General features: G+C 40.8%; 1 protein-coding gene across 4 annotated transcripts in view; it reads right to left on the reverse strand.

Moving 5' to 3' along the window:
• Positions 1-19161, reverse strand: part of akap9 (A kinase (PRKA) anchor protein 9) — a 68303-nt gene that overhangs the window by 22017 nt on the left and 27125 nt on the right. For all 4 annotated transcript variants that reach the window (XM_025902522.1, XM_019350651.2, XM_025902523.1 and 1 more), the window contains 10 exons: positions 18394-18616; positions 16624-16675; positions 15450-15785; positions 14955-15218; positions 12411-12547; positions 12027-12214; positions 9754-9986; positions 4233-4395; positions 2002-2096; positions 275-392 (listed from right to left, as the gene is read on the reverse strand). In XM_025902522.1, the coding sequence (XP_025758307.1) occupies positions 275-392; positions 2002-2096; positions 4233-4395; positions 9754-9986; positions 12027-12214; positions 12411-12547; positions 14955-15218; positions 15450-15785; positions 16624-16675; positions 18394-18616 (1809 nt within the window). The remainder of the gene's footprint in view (positions 1-274; positions 393-2001; positions 2097-4232; positions 4396-9753; positions 9987-12026; positions 12215-12410; positions 12548-14954; positions 15219-15449; positions 15786-16623; positions 16676-18393; positions 18617-19161) is intronic.

The raw sequence follows: 19161 nt of genomic DNA on the forward strand, positions 1-19161 counted from the left end.
AGTAGCAAGAGTTTAAGAAATCCTCAGGAGCTTTAATCAAACATTCAACAAATAAACATTTTATTGACTTGATCTTCTATCCTCTATTTCTGTCACTGTTTTCACTGTCTAATTACAGCTCATTAAAAATTAATTTAATATAACTGAGTAACCTTTTGACCTCCAGACCAACTGGTGTTTAAAGTTCACACCATGTTAACTTATTTCCAGCTGTTTTGGGTCATTTTAAAACACACTTCCTCTATCATCATTAAGGGAACGCCGGGATACGTACGAAGCTCACGCGGCCCAGCGTCCTCCTTCATTGCATCTTGTTGCCGTGACAGCAGCTCGCGCTCTTCCTGCATCTGAAACTTCTCCTGCTCCAACTCATGAAGTCGAGTACTAGTGACCTTCAAGAAAACACAAAAAAATGTGGGGTTGTTTTTTACGTTTGATATTCTACATTTGCCTCATTCATCATAACTTTTGGAGTTCAAAGGACGACGATTCATTTCAAGGATGTAAATTTACAATTTTATTTTAAAATAACCATTATTGTATTTGTCTAAAAATACTGGGTGATGCAGATGTTGTAATCCGTTTTTGTATCAGTCTTTTTTTTTATTAAATTGGAGCTCATATTAGTCACTATAGCAGTAACAAGTAATCTTCCTGGGTCAACACAAACAAAATCAGAAGCAGCGTAAACACAGGGATGATAAACAGTTCTTTCACACATCAGCAGTAAATAAATAACAGACTTGGCAAACAAGGTACATACATTGAAATCGAAATTGACCATTATTACCAGTGTACAGTGAGTGAAGCATTATTCAAGTCTGCACCACAACTATCATCAGCCTTCACAGACATGCTGAGTAACCCCAAGATGATCAGTTTCAGCTGCACTCATGTTTCCATCAACACAGGGTTGTACTATGAGAGCGGGATTAATGGGCCAGCGAACTGTGTCGAGCTTAAAGTCGGAGTTTTCAGTCACACAAAAGGAAATGACACAGTTGTACATCTTTTTTAGCTAGTTAGATCACGATTATGAGTTTCAGTTTAAAATCAAGTGCCTCATTTTCACTAACATCACCAAGCTCAGCTTTAAAGTTATAGCAGCACAAACTGCATGTGGCACTGTATGTGCATGTCACACTCCAAGAATTGCAGTTGCTAAAACACAAAGAATACCTAATAATCAATAATTATTTTCACTTTAGTCTGCTGACAAACTAAAGACATTTTCACATCTCTTTCATTAGACTACAGGAGAGCAGCCTTTAATGCTTTAATGTGACCAGTTTAAAGCTTCAGAGCTTGAATTAAAATGTTTATTTTACCGCTCTGTGCACTAATTCCCAAGATTAACGATTTTCTGCAGCATTAATTTCATGTTTTATTTGCAACAGTGTTGCATTTTACAGATTTTTTATCATCATAATCAGATAATGTCTGTGACTGGAGTAGGTGGCACTCATAGGATCAATTTGTGTAGAAGAAAAGTCATGTGACACACAAAACGCCTCTTTTTATGCGAGTATAGACAAAGCATGATGCAGAAATCCCCGCTTAACAGAGAAAGTTGATAACCACCGTCGTGACTGAGTTTTAGGTTTTGTAAAACCAGCTAATTCTAGGAAAGCCTGACTTTGTTGGGAGTGTTGTGGACACAGCATGGACTACAGTAAATGTCACTCATTAATGCATTTCATTTTGTGGCTCCACAGCACTAACAAACACAAACAAGCTAACTTAACACACAAAGAGGATCAGTTTTTACAGTTAGTTTATCACCACGCTCAAGTTTCAGGGGCTGAAACCTGAACATAAAACATGAATATGCCACTAGAGCAGACCAGTACTATTATATGACTTGGCCACAATTGAAATGAATTCAAACTTCTGCGTCATGTGTCACTGTGCTTACACCTGAGCCACTAATGTGCCAGGGGCAGAATTACACAATCGTGGTGTCAAGTAATTAGTAATTGGATTAATATTTTTCCTCCTTACCTGCAGCTCTTGGTCGAGACTCAGTTGGAGCTCTTCCTTGTGACGCAACTGCTCCTCCAGCGCTGCCCTTTCACCCGTGTATCCATCAATCAGATCTGACAGTGGACAATGTGAGAAAAAACTGTTATAAAGCTTGCAGAAAGAGCTATTTATGCATATTCACCACTTTTTGCTCTCTAATCAATTGATGGAAGTACTCTACAGGGGTTTCTTTGGGTTTTAATACTGGCACCAATTCAGATGAATGAGCAATAAGAAGCAGGATGCAATAAAATTACAGGTTACCAAGAACACACACACACACACACACACACACACACACGCACGCACACACACAAAACATATTGTATGTGCATATATGCACGCTGAGGCACACAAACACGAGTGAGAATGTCTGACCCATTTTGCTCGACATGAATATGTGACCGAGCTGTAAACACAATGAAATGCTCTAAATGCTCTACAGGTCACCAAGCATTATGCACCAGGAAATCACATCAACTTCATAGATGCAAGAAAGGAGGCATTCACACATTCAAAACTGATAAGGAAATGTTTATTTTCTACTGCTAGAGCTTCCGCGAGTGTAGGTTCTAACTTAATGACAGCTCTGAGAGATAGTAGGCGAGTGTCACCTGTGCTGTCAGGTGATTTTATCTCAGACATACCAAAATGAACTTAAGGTGTGTGTAAAGTTTGCCTAAGGAGGGATCTCTCCATGATCGGCAATCAAACTCACATGATTACTTGCCTTAAAAAAACAAAAAACATCATTAACCAGATAAACATAAGCGTCTTGGGAACCTGCAACCACATTTAAGGTGGCAAAGAATTACTGCACCACATCATCGTGATCTTACAGCTAATCTGACAAAGCATTTTTCCCCCGATTCAAACATAACAAAAGCAGGACCTGTTTGTGTTTTCATTGACATTTAATATGTTCCATCAGTCATCAAGTCAAGTACCTTTTGTCAATGCTGAACCTGTCTCTTGGGTTGATTCAAAACCAGTTTGAAAAGGCCACGCCCTGAGGTTTTAGCTTCATGGTTTATCCACACAATGGGGATTAGATTTTTCTTCTCTTTCACTTAACTGGTATGTGAACAAGAAGATGTCCAAAAAACAAACGCTTAGCAAATTTCAAACACTCCCTTACAGAAGAAGCACCTGACATGACCAGAAAGGAACAGCTGCTCTTGTTTACATGATTGACTGAAAATTACCTCCCAGCTGTTTTGATGAATGAGACTTTTATGTGTGTATAAAGTGAGGATTAGTTGATTTTCTTTGAAGTTACTGCTGCTAAAAAAAAGTTCTAAATGAGTTTTTCCACATTTAAATCAAGGGTCAAAGGACAGAAGGTATCATGTGATGTACAGTTGCAAAATTATCATTACTGTTACAGCCCTACCTATAAAAGTATGAAGTTATTTTATGACATCAAATATTTGCATCTCATCTAGGATTACTGAAAACAAACACTGCAACAGGATCTTTAAAAAAAAAAAGAAGTGAGATTAAAAATGTGATAAACTCACCGCTGCTCACTGCGTCCAATCAGCTAATCAGAAGGAAATTATTCTTGTTCTCTACTGCTACCAAACTGGGCTTTAAACGACAGTGTAGTGGATGTAGTGGGTCCCGTGTGTGTCTCTGTGAGCATGCATATGGGTGCAACAGCTGACCCTCATAGGGCAGCTGTCTCTGACATGGACAGCCAGGCCCATCTCAGCATTTAAACTGCCCTACTGACTTTAACAGCTTAAATATTTAAAATTGTTCTCTCGTGATTACCCTCACCACCATTCACAGCCCTTCATAATGTTGTTGTCACACAGATGCAATCAAATGTTCAAACACAAACCCAAAGACAGGCTCAGAAACAATAATTACCATTTGTTGAGTTCTCACCACAGATGGCCTCTCAAACAGCTGATCCCATCACTCCCCGTGACAGCCTCCAACCCATGCACACACACACACGTTTCCACTTAATGCAGCTCTCCCCATTTTCTCTAATCATTCGACAGACTCACTTTATCACATCATCGATCAGAGTCTAAGAGGCTACTGTAAAGGAAGTGTGTCTTACAGGCCCCACAAAGAGCGAATGCTTTCCTGCCTCACATAAAAATTGATCAGCACTTAAATTAAAATGAAGCTATAGCTCAGTTCCTTCAGTCACTTTGTAAGAATGAAGATTTTTCTACATAAAAGTAAAACCTCACCCTCCGCTCGGTGAAGTTCCAGAGCCAGCTGCTCCCGTGCCCGAGCCTCCTCCATCAACCTCTCCTGCAGCTCCTCCTGCTTCTGGAGGAGCTCGTTCATCTCCTGGTTGTGGCGGAAGGACTCCCGCATCAGCTCAGTCTGGGTCATCCGGGCATGTTCGACCTGAGAGGAGAAGTGGAAAGAGATGGTCTTTAACAAGAATGAAGGAGTCTTTACACTAAAGATTCTTAATGTTTCAAACATTACTGTGAAAATGCACTATTTCATTAAAGCCCACTAATTTGACATACAACTTTAAATTTTCTACATCAGTGAATAGAAGATGATGACGAGGACATCTCTCATTGAAATGAAATTTTTAAATTTTGGTTTGGACAGCTTGATGATAATTTGTGCATCATTTTTATTGTGATATTATAATTGTACCCCATGTATAAAAGCACTTTAAACCTCTTTCTGCTCATGTGTATTTCATTTTGCACAGATGTCAAATTGTGATTAACCACCTATATGCACATATTGATTAGAACTGACGTGCAGAGGAGGGATAATGGACACACTGGACATATCATGTTGAACATGCAGGAGGAAAATAGAAAGATCACAGAGAAGATCCATGCATGGAGTGAAGGTAGACATGCAGAGGGTTGATGTGACAGAGGAGGATGCTAGGGATAGGATGAGACGAAGGCAGGTGATCCTCTAAAGCAGGGGTGTGAAACATAAGGTCCTGGGGGCCAGAATCAGTCCAACAGACTTCAATCCACCCCCAATGGAGAATTTTGGAGAAGGTGAAGGGGGCTTAAATTTTGGACTTTCAACTATATTTTCATATGTTTTACAGCTTTACGTTTACTGATAAAAGATTTCCCGCATTCACGAGACACCAAAATAATTAGGCAATAATTCATTTTCTTTCTTTTTTTTTAAATAATATGAGGATGGGCTACACTGTGTATCCATTGCACACTATTCACTGTACACATGGATACACTTGCTGTCATCTTACTTACACACTTACACTTACTTATTCATTTCTTACAATTTAAGAGGACAGAGATTTTTTTCATTTCATTTAATTACAGCAGCATTTCTTTACTATTATACTTCTCTTTCTTATATTAAGGTATCTCAAGGATTAAATGTGTAGTGAAATTTCTTTACACTGACAGAAAGAGTCCCAAAAGGTTGATTCTGTTCAATGATCTGGACATAGCATTTTCAATGGGAGACAGAAAGGGGAGTTTCACTTGTTTGGCCCAATTACAAGGGGCTGTAAATGGCTCACAATGTAAAATGAATTTGACATCCCTGCCCTAATGGGAGCAGCTGAAAGAAGAAGAAGAAGAAGATCCAGATATTGATTTGAAGTGTATCCATCAGCCTATATAAGAATAAGATTGTCAACTTGTCCAACTGCCCCAGCTGTTACTGACCTCAGAAACACCTGAAGACAATTTAGAACAACCAATTAACCTAACGAGCATGTGTTATGTTTGTGGGAGGAAGTCACAAAAACTCAGGTACACTTGGGGGAACAGGCAAACTCCACAGCCAACCAGGAGGTTCTTGTTGTAACGCCACAGTACTAACCACCATACCACTACACTGCCCATCTTTCAAAGGATTTACAGCAAGAACAAAAACTGGCAAAACAAATTAAGTATGTTTAAAATAAAAGTGTTCTGTAAGTATAACAACCATTACAAATGCTTTGACAACAGCATTCAGCAGTGTCTGTGTACAATGTTGTTATGATAAACAAACTTCAACATGTGTGCTGGCATTGCGTAAAGAGCCAGCTAAAGCGAGTAATAAACTGTGGTTATGTGCAGGATGTGATACAATAATTATATCATTCTTGTGCTGGTCATGTGACAGAAGGCATATTTTTCTTGTGGACAGCTATGAAATCATTAAAACGCAATAAACCAGGAGCACGTTACCTCATTTCACACTTCCTTTCCATGGATTTCCATATCTCCCTGAGCAAAGGTCTGATTGTAAAATTATAGGAAGTAGTAACATGATCCTGCCACAAAGAAGTTATAATCGTTTACCAAGTGTGCCTACGTGGAACGGTTCAGCTCACACCTGAATATGTAGATCTGAACTACTGAGCTGTAAAGAGTGGCACAAACAACCTCTACAAGTATAATTTACACACAGTCCATCTGTGGGTTACCAGGTGTAAACTTACTGTATAAGGGGGAGTGGGCAGGGAGATTTTGGAGACGACTTTAAGAAGGTGGCCGCTAGTCCTGTGATTGACATGTGAAATCTGGGTCTGCACCACCACGGCGTTTTTCTCGTTCAGCGTGCTGCAAAATGGGAAAGGTCGAGGAAGGGGTATGCGAGATTCCACCTCGTACACATCCTTGTCCTCCCCTTCGAGCCACGTGCTGTTCTGCATACTCGAGTTCCAGTAAGAGCGATATGAATCCATGGTAGACGACGTACGGATGATGGGAGGACCTCACTTTGAATCTTATCTGAAGTCATCAAAAAGGATTTCCAGGTGCTGTTATCCGTCAGGCTGAGCTAGGCAAACTGAGAATGACAATGAAGTCCAGCGGGGGATGAAGGCGTGAATAGTGTTGTGGATAGCTCCAAGCAACAGTTTCTATGTGTTTGGTATGCACGGCAGAAGAGTAAACAATCTTTGGAGAAGGTGACATTCACGTCACCTCAATCACATGCTTTCTGGTTGAGGTAGAAAAAACATCCAGGTAAATGTTGAGAGAGAAAATCATCCGGCGAGGGTGAGGATTTTATGATCCTACTAGAAAGTGTCATCCTCGGCAGCAGGTGGAAGTCATTTCTGGGTCCAGTAGGTTAAAGGGCATTCCTGACCGTGACTGCAGGAGGTACGTAAACACAAAGACAAGCATTTCTTTGCTCTATGCCTTCTTTAAAGCTCCCCAGCCTTCTCTCTGCTCTTCTTTTTCTTCGAAGTGAAACCATATCATACCGCTCAGTGAAGCTCACACCCCCACATCTGCTCCCGCCTGCTCTCCTGTCCCTCCGCCTGCTTTCTCTCTCTGGAGATTCATTAACAATACTATGCCGCTGTAGCAACCCAAACCTGCAGGGAAGCCTCCCACTGGCCCCCTTTTTAATTGTTTAGTCCGAGCAGCAGTCGGCCAAGGGTGAAATGACAGCGCTCAGATCTGTAGTCACTCACTCTTTCCTTCTTACTTCCTTCTAGGGTTGCTGTCATTCCCTCTCCACGCATGCTCCCATGCTCTTACCATAATATCCCCTCATTACTCTCCTGTCAGGCGAGGTTTACTTACTACCAGCGAGAGATACTGTCACACTGCTAAACTTCCTTTACCCATCTCTACGCTTGTGCCACAGGGGGAAAAAAAGAAGAAAAAAAAGATTCAAATCCAAACCATCCAAAAGCATTTTCAACAATCAGACGAGGACACTTTTTCCACTTCCTACATTCATCACAGAGAGCAGGATACTGCTGAAAAATAAAGTGGGAGGGAAGCAGGTGTGGCTTCAATCCAGAGGGCTAGGTAGACTTGCAAATAGATCTCACACACACACACACACTCCCTATACACAGAAATAACCACAGACAAAACACACTCCCTTCAGAAAGCTGTCAAACCAGATTCCTTTTTCTGTGCACAGCAGCAAAAAAAAAAAAAAAAAAGCAATTAAGGCTTTTGGACACGCTGCCTCTTGGTCAATCCTAAAGTAAAGTCTCCATTTGTAGTGTCAACTTTTGAATTTGCTGCACACGAGCAATTTCCACATCTCGCCCACGTATAATGGGAGTGGGCAATAACCACGCAAACACCCCAGGCAAATAATTTACAGCGGTTGTTCAACAGACAGTTAACATTCCTGATCGGGCTTGTTACATCAATCCAAGACATGATCACTTAGCACCAGTCAGGGACAAGACAAATGAACACAGGATCAATAGCAGCAGGAAAATCACTGAGAAGCCATTAGAGGCTTTGTTGATTACAAGTTTATGGGTGCGATTAATTGCATGTACTTGGAGAAGTACACACAAATTAAAAAGCAGCTTGTAAAAACTTCAGTATTTCTTTACTGGAGAACAAATAAGGATCATTTTCACCTTGTAGCAGTTTCTTAACTACCTTTATAAAATTATTTGGTCTATATAATGTCAGAGAATGGTTAAAAGTCACTATTTAAAATTACTAGAGCACATGTTGCTCTGTTAGAAGAGTTCATCCTGGTATAGCTGCTTAAAATGATTATTTGGTTACCCAAATTATTACTCTTAACAAAATTTGCAGAATATACCCTTTGAAAAAACAAACAAACACGCCAAAAAACCCTAACATCCAGTGATTCCATAAATAACAGTGTGGTGTAAATGAATGCTAAAACAACAGCCTGAAATTTCTTTAAAGCTATTTTTAGATTGCCACGATAAAGCTCACTCAAGCATGAATAACGCATGAATTTCAGCCGCTGGGGTGATGTGCTGTGCAGTCAGTTACTGTAACACGCTCACTGGCCTAGTTAGACTGGCCTCGTCTCTGCGCGTTGTCACAGGACACGCTCTACGTGGACGGCCTAAGGGGAGGGGGATGGAGCTGTTCTGGTGGAACTGGACTACGATAGGCTGGGAGGCCGGACAAAAGCTCTGTGTAAATACTCCTCGTATCTACAGGCAACCGCTGGGAATGAGGCTGCTCTTTTGTGTGCGAGTTTCTAGACAGGACAACTTTGTTGCCAGCCACAATCTGCCACCTCATCCCTATTATGCCTCCATGAACAGGAGTAGAACGAGAGAAGGGGAGCGGGGTGACGGAGTTGAGTGTGTGCATTTAAATACTTTGACAAAGCCTACATGTGTCACTAGAGCTTTCTGTTTATTGGTAACTTTTAGGGACACAAACACAGGGTGATTCATGAGGGATTGTTCTGAAACCTGAACCCACAGAGAACCAGTTTCACTGGACAGAGGACAATAAGCTAGGGCAAGGTGTCAAAATGAGTCAGAGCAAGAAAAATGTCAAATATTCAAGCTTGTGGTCTCATGCTAAACTTTAATTTATTATCATTTGCTTTTTTAATGAAGGCTTAATTAGGAGAATGATACCTCTGGTTCCCTGGAAATTATTTTTATGAGTTGGTTTGCTAATTAATGAAATGTACTAAGTTAACTGGTGAGTTAAAGAGGTACTTTTAGGGGATTTTTGATCTTTGGACCAAGCCACATGAGCTGTTTCCCCCTTGTTTCTAGCCTGTATGGTAAGCTAACTTCCTGCCAGCTCTTCCCTCGTATTTAGAGAGCAGTACTCGTCTTCTTATGCAAGTCTCAGCATGCAGAGAGTACCAGTAAATATCAAAAAGATCAAGTATTGTTTGGTTTTTTTTTATTATTATTATGCATGTTTAATTAATTAACTAAATTTGCCCATTAAGAAAAGACTCACAGGTGAGCTACCCAATAAAAAGTTGCATAAATGAATGGAAGGGGACAACTCAAATCATTAACAACCAACAATGCTTGGGGTATACCTGGTTAGTGGTGTCAGTGATGGCCATCAACATTTTCTCCAGAGCCGTCTGCAGTCGGCTGCTGATTCCCATTAAATATTCCTCGTTCTCGAGCTGAGGTCCTGCCCCGAGCAGCAGACTGTCCATCATCTGCTGGGACACTTCCAGACCCTCAGGAGTCTTCATCTCCCTGGACCACATGCTCACGTTGTCTGCAGCAGTCTCACCGGCCCGTAAACGTCCTGAAGTATAACCTGGAATATAACCAGAGCAACAGAAGGCAGAAATTCATCATGTTTGTTTCAACATGTGCATATTTTAAGTTAAATCTAATAGTCTGTATCTAAAAGTTCAGTTAGGGCCTCTGAGTGGTGCCCAATGTCAGATTAACCAAAGTACTGCGAGGAAGCAACATGAACTCACAGATGCTAAGTAAGGACGCAGCAGTTTAAAGTTTCATGTTGGATAAGCATTAAAAATGCTAGTCATACGCCAAAGAGTGCTAAATATATATAACCAAAATAAGGGTGAGCGTGCACACATCATCCAGTTCAAACTGGGTACAGCACACTCGCATAACTGCCTGTAACACAGCTGACAGATTATGTAACTCACATTATGTTATTAAGGTCATAATCACACAGTATCATGATAGCAGAAGAAGAAGGCAATGCGGCATAAAGATGCAGCACAACAGGACAAAGCAGCTTCTGAAGGACACGAGCCGGTTTAATTATGACGCTGGTTGAATTGTTCATGTTTCTCTAATCGTAACCACAACAAACGTGTAAAACCCGACTGGCTCTGTTCCTAAATGAAAGACTTCTTATGCAACCCGGTAACAAAACTCGGAAGAGTTCACATTGTGGGGGGTAATGCAAAACAAACTAACAGAAAAGTTAATGAATTAAAGTGGCACAAAAACACTTAAAGCGCTGTAGTTGCTGTGCAACACGGGCACACTTATGTGTGATGTTTTGTGACTTTTACAGGCATTTGTTGCTCAACTGTGTTTTAAATATGCTTTCATAAAAAAGGGGAGATGAGATAAAGTGCTGCCACGGTTGCATATATAAATGTCACACAGGTAGGTGATTCACCAGCTCCAACTGTTTTGCATGAAAGCATGTGATAAGACCAACCCCGATCTACCGTGCATACACGACTGACTGGACTTTATGACCGATATCAGTCATGGCAAAACAAGCTTTTGAGAAAAGTTGTGCAATAAAAAAAAAGCAAAAAAAAAAAAGCCTTAATTGTTACGTTGAACACCTCCCAGATAAGCACAACAACACTTTTTTAAGATACTTTTTGGCTTTTTATTCCACTTTGACCTGGGCTGAAAATACCTGTAATCAGCAAAAGTCTCTGTTATAATAGGAATTTGTACAAAAGTGCCAAGAATGTCTTGTAATCTTCAGTGCCCGCTTTAGAGGTAATATTCCACCAAAAAAACAAAGTAAGAAGAACCGAGACAGGGTCTATACTCACTTGTGGACTCAACAGACAGGTAGATGTTCTTATTACAATATTTCTCAGTCTGTTTGGAGAGTGCAGGCATACGGGCGGACATGTTTAGTGTCTGTGCAGTGACAACAACTTGAAATGCATGCATGATAAAGTCTAACATTGGACTTACGCCAGGTTAGCCAATTAATCATCTAACCTCTGATGTCCTATTGATGACCTGCAGGTCACCGATTACTATGAGCATGTCTTTTTAGGAAGTATCAAAATAACAAATGAATCCAGGATCTAAAGGTAACATGAGCCGGTGTTATGCTTAGCCTCCATGGAGACATAACCCTCACCTTTAATCAACCATTTAGGTCAATCTAATACTTTTCTATCACCTCAATTATACGACCATCAGCACTGTTATCTGCATCTGATCGCATTAAATGTTGGCTTGACAACTTTTTCCACAGAAGGCGACATCTCCTTGTTCAGGCACATGGTACTGCATTTCCTATTGATGACAGAAGCAATTAAATTGCCGCTACAGATGCTAAAATGACTGTGGATTTAGTGCCATTGCTATATTTTGTGTTTCGAGCGAGACTAATCAAATTTGAAATTCCAGAGTTTTAAAGAAATCTTAAGAAATGAATCAGTGCAGTTTTTGATGATGACTTTCATACTACAAGGTCAGCTACTATCAGCAGTATTTTCAGTCCAAACACATCATATAATCATATTTTTAAGTTTTGCAGACTGCTCTTTCACTTGTTTGTTTTTGGCTAATAACTGGATTCAGTATTGAACTACTGCTGAATTTTGATGTTACTCACCTGTGTTATAAAGTCGGAGTGGCTCTGTATTGGCTGACTGTGTGGTGGGGTGGGGAAGTTGTGCTGCACCGGAAGCATCACGCAGACTCTGCATGTGGAGGCCCATCGTTTCCTCTGCTGCTGCTGTGGTCTTTAAGACTTCAACCAGCACCTGACTGAGCTTCATGTTGGCTTTACGCAACAGGTTTCTAAAAATCATCAGAAGATGAAGAGTTAGTACCAAACTCATTAAAAAAAAAAAAAAAAAAACTGAAGAGGTGTTCACATGTGAACAACTGGATAGATAAATATGTGTGCGGCACTCAGTCAACAGGTTATCGTAAAAACAAACTGAGCATCTGTCCACACAACAGTGATGTGTTGAAAGTATGAATGCAGAGGTACCTCTCAGCCTCTTTATCAGAAGAATCTTCGTCGTCCTGCGAAGACAGTTTGCGTTCATCAGCCTTCGTTGTTCCCGACCCACCTGGATCGCCGTCGTCCTCGGCTTCTCCATCACCGCCATCTTCCTTCTTTAAGGGCTGGACGGGCAGCAGAGAAAACACAGACAGCAGCCCCGTCATTGCAAAGTTTCGGCAGCGTAAACACTCCTGAAAACTCTCGACAGCAGCGGAGAGCGTGCTGAGCGTGCGCGACCATTAGTAAAAGTGAATTCAAATCAGGCCCAGCAAGGCGCACATAGACACACTGGCCTTTTTACGAGCGCACACAAAGACACACTTTAACTCCCTTGGAGCTGAGAGAAACACTACTATCTTTGTGCTGCTATGGCAACAGGTGCACCTGAGGCACAAAGACTGGCAGAGGCAATAGCTCCACCTCCTGGAAGAGCAGCAGTAATGCAAAGTTTATCCCATCGTTGCCCCCAATCAAACAGTTTATGGGATCAGTTTACTAGTTTGCTCAAATCATAAGTGACAAACCAAAATAAGTAAATAGTTGGAGACATCATCTTACTGCAAAACTGCTAACTAATGTGGATCCAGACATTCTACTGGACTGATTACATACCAGGTGTTAATGTACTTTGCAATACAAGCGGTAGTTCTTTCAACTTTTTCAGCACATGTTTTGCATGCTACTATTTCCTAATATTCTTTAGTAAGAACACAACACTGCACACTGGGACACCCGAAAACAGGAAAATGCATTTAAGGTTTAAATGAGACAGTGAAACCAAGGTCAGACTGTGAATGTCTGCGGTTTGTTGTAGAATATGCAAACTACCTTAGTCATGTTATTTCTGAGTATTACAAAAACAAATACAAAGGGATTTTTAAAATTATTTTCCTAAATGGAACCACAAACAACTAACTCTAACAAAGCTGCTTTAACAAGTAATTGTACAATGTCTCGGTCACTCCAGGGAAAACGCTGCTTGGAGACAACAGCACAACCAGAGCTATTGCTACCTTGTGTAATGAATTTGAAAATCTGTTGCCATCTATAGAAATTCACATTAGCTAATTGCATTCAGTCCAGTCAAAACCTTTTAGATATGAAACAGAGACTCAGATGGTTTAATTTCAAACCCCCTCCTTCCCCCAGAAAAACAGGCAGTTGCTGCTTTTAAATAGGACTACAACCAGAACATAACCAGGGTAACCAGCTGAGTGTGGCCGACTTGTCTACTTTTCTAAATTACCCAGAAATTATTTGCAAACGTTCACTCTGTCTGAGAGTGATTGCAGTCAGCCTGAGCCAGACCGACTGTTTGGAGGCAAAACGGCTCAACTTTTGATTGTAATTGCCATGCAATCAGAAGCGGTCAACCAAACGCTACGGGTATTGCACACTCAACGTCTGAGTAGTCAGCTAGTTTGTAATTAGTCTCTAATAGCAAAAAAACTAGATAGTAACTGATTTTTTCTAGTTGTGACGAGGTTGATATTTTCCAATTTCAGTCAGACTCTGGCTGAACCAGGGATCTCTTTTGCACATAAAGAATACATTGATACAATAAACAACTGATAAATATGCATTAATCTATAAGATTTGATATATATTTAATCTCTGTAATATTTTGAAGATTTATATATTAGAGCCATTTCCTATATTTTGTGAACTTTGTAATATATTGTATTATTTAATTTTGTTTATTTAGTTACTGTTCTAATTGTCTTGGAGCAAATGTAACCACATAATTTCTTTATTGATTTAGTGATTAATAAAGTATTCTGATTCTGAAAATTGTACTTTTGAGATTAAACTGAAAGCTTCAGCATCACAGTTTGTAAACTAGACCAACTGTATGTTCTTAGGCTAGATTTGCCTATATAAGTATTAGTAGTTGTTTTTTTTAGTATACTATATTAGAGAGTGGGCTGGAGTAACTCATACCACAAGGAAAACTCAAAGTGACAGCCTCTGCTATCACACAGTTAAAGCTTAATCATGCAGTAAATGGCTGGTGAAGGCAGGAGGAGCGCTTTGAAAAATAACATTATACTCAATCAGCACATGGAAATCAGGGCACGCAGGGTAGATAGTTGATGAAACTTTACAAATTTCATAAATTACAGCATCATTCGACTAAAATACTTAAAAACTATTTTTTTAATGAAGTAGGTGTGTGTATGCAAAATGTGAAACTATATTATAATACAGAACCAAACTGCTTCCTCCACATTATTGATTAAAGTTCTGCATATAAAAAAAATCCCAGATTGAGGAACAAAATTCAAGCTCATAGTTCTCAGGTAAGAGCAGCCAAAAAGCAATACTACTCTTACTACTTAAAAAAATAAATGATATACAAATTAGATTCAACCCAATAGACGCAACACCTGAACTGTGACATGGTACATCTTAAAATTAATGACAGCAGCAAATAAGTCAGTCAGAGGGAATAAATGCATGTGTGATATTGGTTGAAAGTGGAGAACAGATGCACGCATTGCATGTGACAGCTGAGTAGATGACACTGACCTGCTCAGGTCCTGATTTTGCAGATTTCTGGAGCTCCTCCTTTAACTTTCTAATCTCAGTGTCCCTCTCTTCGAGCTCCCTCTCAACTTCTTCCAGCCTGCCGCCTGCAGTGAGGGAATCTCTGCGAGTCGGCTCCTCTTTCTCCCCGTCCTCCAGTGCCTCGTCCGACTGGGTCTGCATGGAGGAGCTTGTCTGACGGGCACGCTTGTTGATTCGAGCCAGCTCAGTCTGCTGTGCAAACTCCACAGACATCTGAACTATAGCCTAAAAAACAAAAACAAAAAAACCCATGGGTCCAAAGACATTTTCTTCATGATTTTGTCTAATGTGAGACACAATGGAGATCTAAAAGATTCATTTTTGGGGTCCCCAAACTATACTATAAACGTTCACGACCTGAGGATCAAGCCTCTGAAAACGAGATCACACCAGTTGATCTCAGTGGCTTTCTCGACCTGATGTTTGCACAAAAACTCATAATACATGTCCACATACCCTGGCGACTTCCTCCTCCACTCTCTCCCGGTGTTGCTTCTCTTCCACAGGGACCTGCGCGGCTACCCCGAGGCTCTCGGTGGAGCTTCCAGCACCGCTGATCCCGTTGAGATCCTGCTCTCTCTCTCCTCTATCTCCCGGTCTCCCCTCCTGTTCCCTTTCTTCTCTCAGTCGCCTCAGCTCATTGCTGTGCTGTTCTTTGAGAGCAGCGACTTCTTGGAGGTACTTGTGATAGAGCGCTTTCCTCAGTGCCTGCAGCTGTGCTGTCAGGCCTGCAGACCTGACAGATCGGGACAGCTCCACATCTTCCTCTGACAAATCCTCCCCACTCAGCTCCTAAAAAGAGTGAAAGAAGTCAAAAAGTGTACAACAGCAGCAGTGTGTTAAAACGAAGCAAGCTGTGAAGATTTGAGTAATAAAAGTTCCTTAAGACGGTTCCTGAAATAACCAGCTCCTCTAGTTAAGCTCCCCCCATCCTTCATCCACTGCTAAATACAGCATTTTGTTCTCCCTGCCTCCCAGACATGATAAAGAGATAAAGCGATGTCTTGCGTTACAATACAGAAACACTTCCCACTAACACACTACCACTCTGTCTTGTGATGAGACATTCCTTGTCTATTTCACAGTCATTCGCCTTCCTTGCCGCCTTGCTGCAAGCTAGACCCTTCAAATCAAAACATACAACGTCGGAAAGTGCCAGATTTTTTCCTCAGTTTATCCCCACTTCTGTCAATCTTCCTCTCTCATCTCTGTGTGAGGATGTAAGAGCCTGAAAACATGAGCCGTGCAGTTTTGAGGTCAGAGGGAGTAAGAACGACAAACTGAGGAAAGAGAGAAGTTGAAATGGCTTAAATGGACCACAGTTCATTCACGCAAGACAGAATCCTCCTTTCATGCAGCCACCAAAACTAGAATACGCCCGCTTGGTTAAAACGGCGTTATGCAACGTCCGGCCCCTTTTAATCGTTAGATATAGGACTAACTCTCGATGCTGGTTGTGGAATTGAGGCGGGGGATTTAGGGCACGTTTTACCCTGAAGGCTTCAACTGTTCCCTCCTATCCACCCTTACTGTCATAGCATCTTAATGCAAGTTCATATTTCAGCTTGTATTACGATATGCTGCGTGTGACGTGGAAGACTTAGGAAGAGGAAAAGTGGGGAAACCAAACCTTTAGTTCCTCTCTGTGCTCCTCCATCCTCTCAGAGCCGGACTCTGGAACACTGGAGAGGCAGAAAGATAAAATGCAAAGTCAGCATCGACTGTGACGTAAAACAAGTTTAGAAGTTTAAGAATGACAGCTGAGTGGGTAAAGATGAGCACCTCTGAGACAAAAAAAAACAAAAAAAGGGGTATTCACTGCACTGTTCAGATAAAAAAAAATAGTAACGAAGGAGAACCGTCAACTCAAGTGGCTCAAGAGTTGGGAGTTCGCCTTGTAATCGGAAGGTTGCCGGTTCGAGCCCCGGCTTGGACAGTCTCGGTCGTTGTGTCCTTGGGCAAGACACTTCACCCGTTGCCTACTGGTGGTGGTCAGAGGGCCCGGTGGCGCCAGTGTCCGGCAGCCTCGCCTCTGTCAGTGCGCCCCAGGGTGGCTGTGGCTACATGTAGCTTGCCATCACCAGTGTGTGAATGTGTGCGTGAATGGGTGAATGACTGGATGTGTAAAGCGCTTTGGGGTCCTTAGGGACTAGTAAAGCGCTATACAAATACAGGCCATTTACATTATTATTGAGCCGCATGCTTTATCTATCATTGCACACAAATGTTGTGTCTTTGTCCAAAAATGTATGTAAATGATCTTTTCAATAATTAATAATGAGGCTAACAGATTAAAAAAAAACAAAATTAAATATGCTGCAACTCATCATTTTCACTTTTTAAAAAAAGGTTTATAAGAAGTTCATTAAGTCAAACGCTGCTGATGTAAATTTACTATTTATTTTAAAATAATGTTTAGAAACAAAAAAAACAAATACTGAGTGCAACTCTGGAGTAATTTAATTAAAGATATATATGTAAGAATAATTTACTTGGATATAAAATTGTGACCGAATTCCACACCTCTGGAAATCTTTTATTAGACTTTATTAGAAAACAAGCTTATATTTACAGTCTCAAACAGTGGAGGGCAGCAGCGTCTTAGTTATAAAAAAAAAAGAAAGAAAGAAAGACTGCTTTCATGCATTAAAAATATATAAATGTGTATTTAGTTTATTATATCTCTAACTCAAAGTATGTAGGAAGTATGAGCTAGCACATAAAGGCTAACTTTACTGCCCTGGTAACCAAAAGCTGGATGAGTGAAAAAGGATCGATGGAAGACACAGGATTTATACAGTTCAGAGATCACGTTTGAGATACAACTGCTTACAATTTGGCCACAAGTTTATTTAATTGAAGAAAATAGCACTTAGCGTGTGGATTTCTTTTTTTATTGCCTCCCTTCTCTCTGAAAACCACATGTAAAGGCTGACAAGGTACTTCCACATGTTTGTGGGCGGCCTAGTGAATATTTCATTAGTTAAGGCTTTGTTGTCAACTGAAGTGGGTCAGGTAGCTTCCACGTGCTGCACAGGATGTGCACACCAGCTTGTGTTTGAAGTTATCTTTAGTACAGTCACTCATGTCACTTTGTGTATGTCAAATCTGAACAGAAAAACCCGGCCAACTGAGCATTAAAATGAGTCCGTGTGTTTAAGCGTAAAGACGAGATGGTATCAGCGCAGCTTCAGTGCTGTTTAAAAACTAAAAAGTCTCACATGACACAACAACGGAGTGTAAAGTCATCTATAAAAATGAATTTTTGGGTTTGAAGTGTTTTACAGTTTTTTTCCCCAGTGGAAAATATCTTATGACTTGTTTTTATCTGTGCAAGTTTTCTTCACAAACTAATTTGTCTTAAAACGCGTATAAACATTTCTATAGGAACTCGCTTCACCTGTATTGGGTGGTGACCTCCTGCAGTCGCTGCTGCAGCATGAAGAGCTCTGTTGCATATCGCTCCTCCGTCTCTGTGGCCTGCTGCTGGTAGTGAGCTCTGAGACGCTCCATCTCTTGCCTGTGACTCTCCTCCAGCTGCAGCTGCTTTTCCTTGGCCTCGGCCTTCAGCCTCTGCAACTCCATGGTAAGGGAGGCAGATGCACCGGGCAGCTCCTCCAGATCTAATCGATACAGAGGTGAAATTTGAAACTAGAAAGCATCAGAGATTTAAATTGATTAGAAGATACTTTTATGTCTGTTCTGGGAATGCAGCCTGCTGCAGTGCCAAAAGCCTACATGCATATATCTAGCAAGAAATGAACGAGCAGAGTAATAACATTTACAGGTAAAAGATAAACTAAATATTTCTGGACAGAAGAGTCAAAACGTTGTTTTGCTGTTTACTGCATTGCATTTGCATTCTTTTATACACGTTTGAGAAACAGTCTGAATACAAAGCAGTTCATGCAAAAATTAAAAATGCACCATGCAAACAGCACACCAGCTCAAAGTATGAGGGACCTTCTGGGCACAACAACCATCACACACTTCAACAGCACAACTCTGCAACACTTTAAAGCCTGCAGCTGCAGACAGCTTACAAGAGAACTAATAATAGTGATCCTAAACCTGGGATCTTTAAGATTTATTATTATTATTATTGTTATTACTACAAACTTACATGAGCTTTTACACAGTAGCGTTTAATTTTTTATCAGAAAAATGA

The sequence above is a fragment of the Oreochromis niloticus genome, linkage group LG22, assembly GCF_001858045.2.
Source record: "Oreochromis niloticus isolate F11D_XX linkage group LG22, O_niloticus_UMD_NMBU, whole genome shotgun sequence".
Taxonomy (NCBI): Eukaryota; Metazoa; Chordata; class Actinopteri; order Cichliformes; family Cichlidae; genus Oreochromis; species Oreochromis niloticus.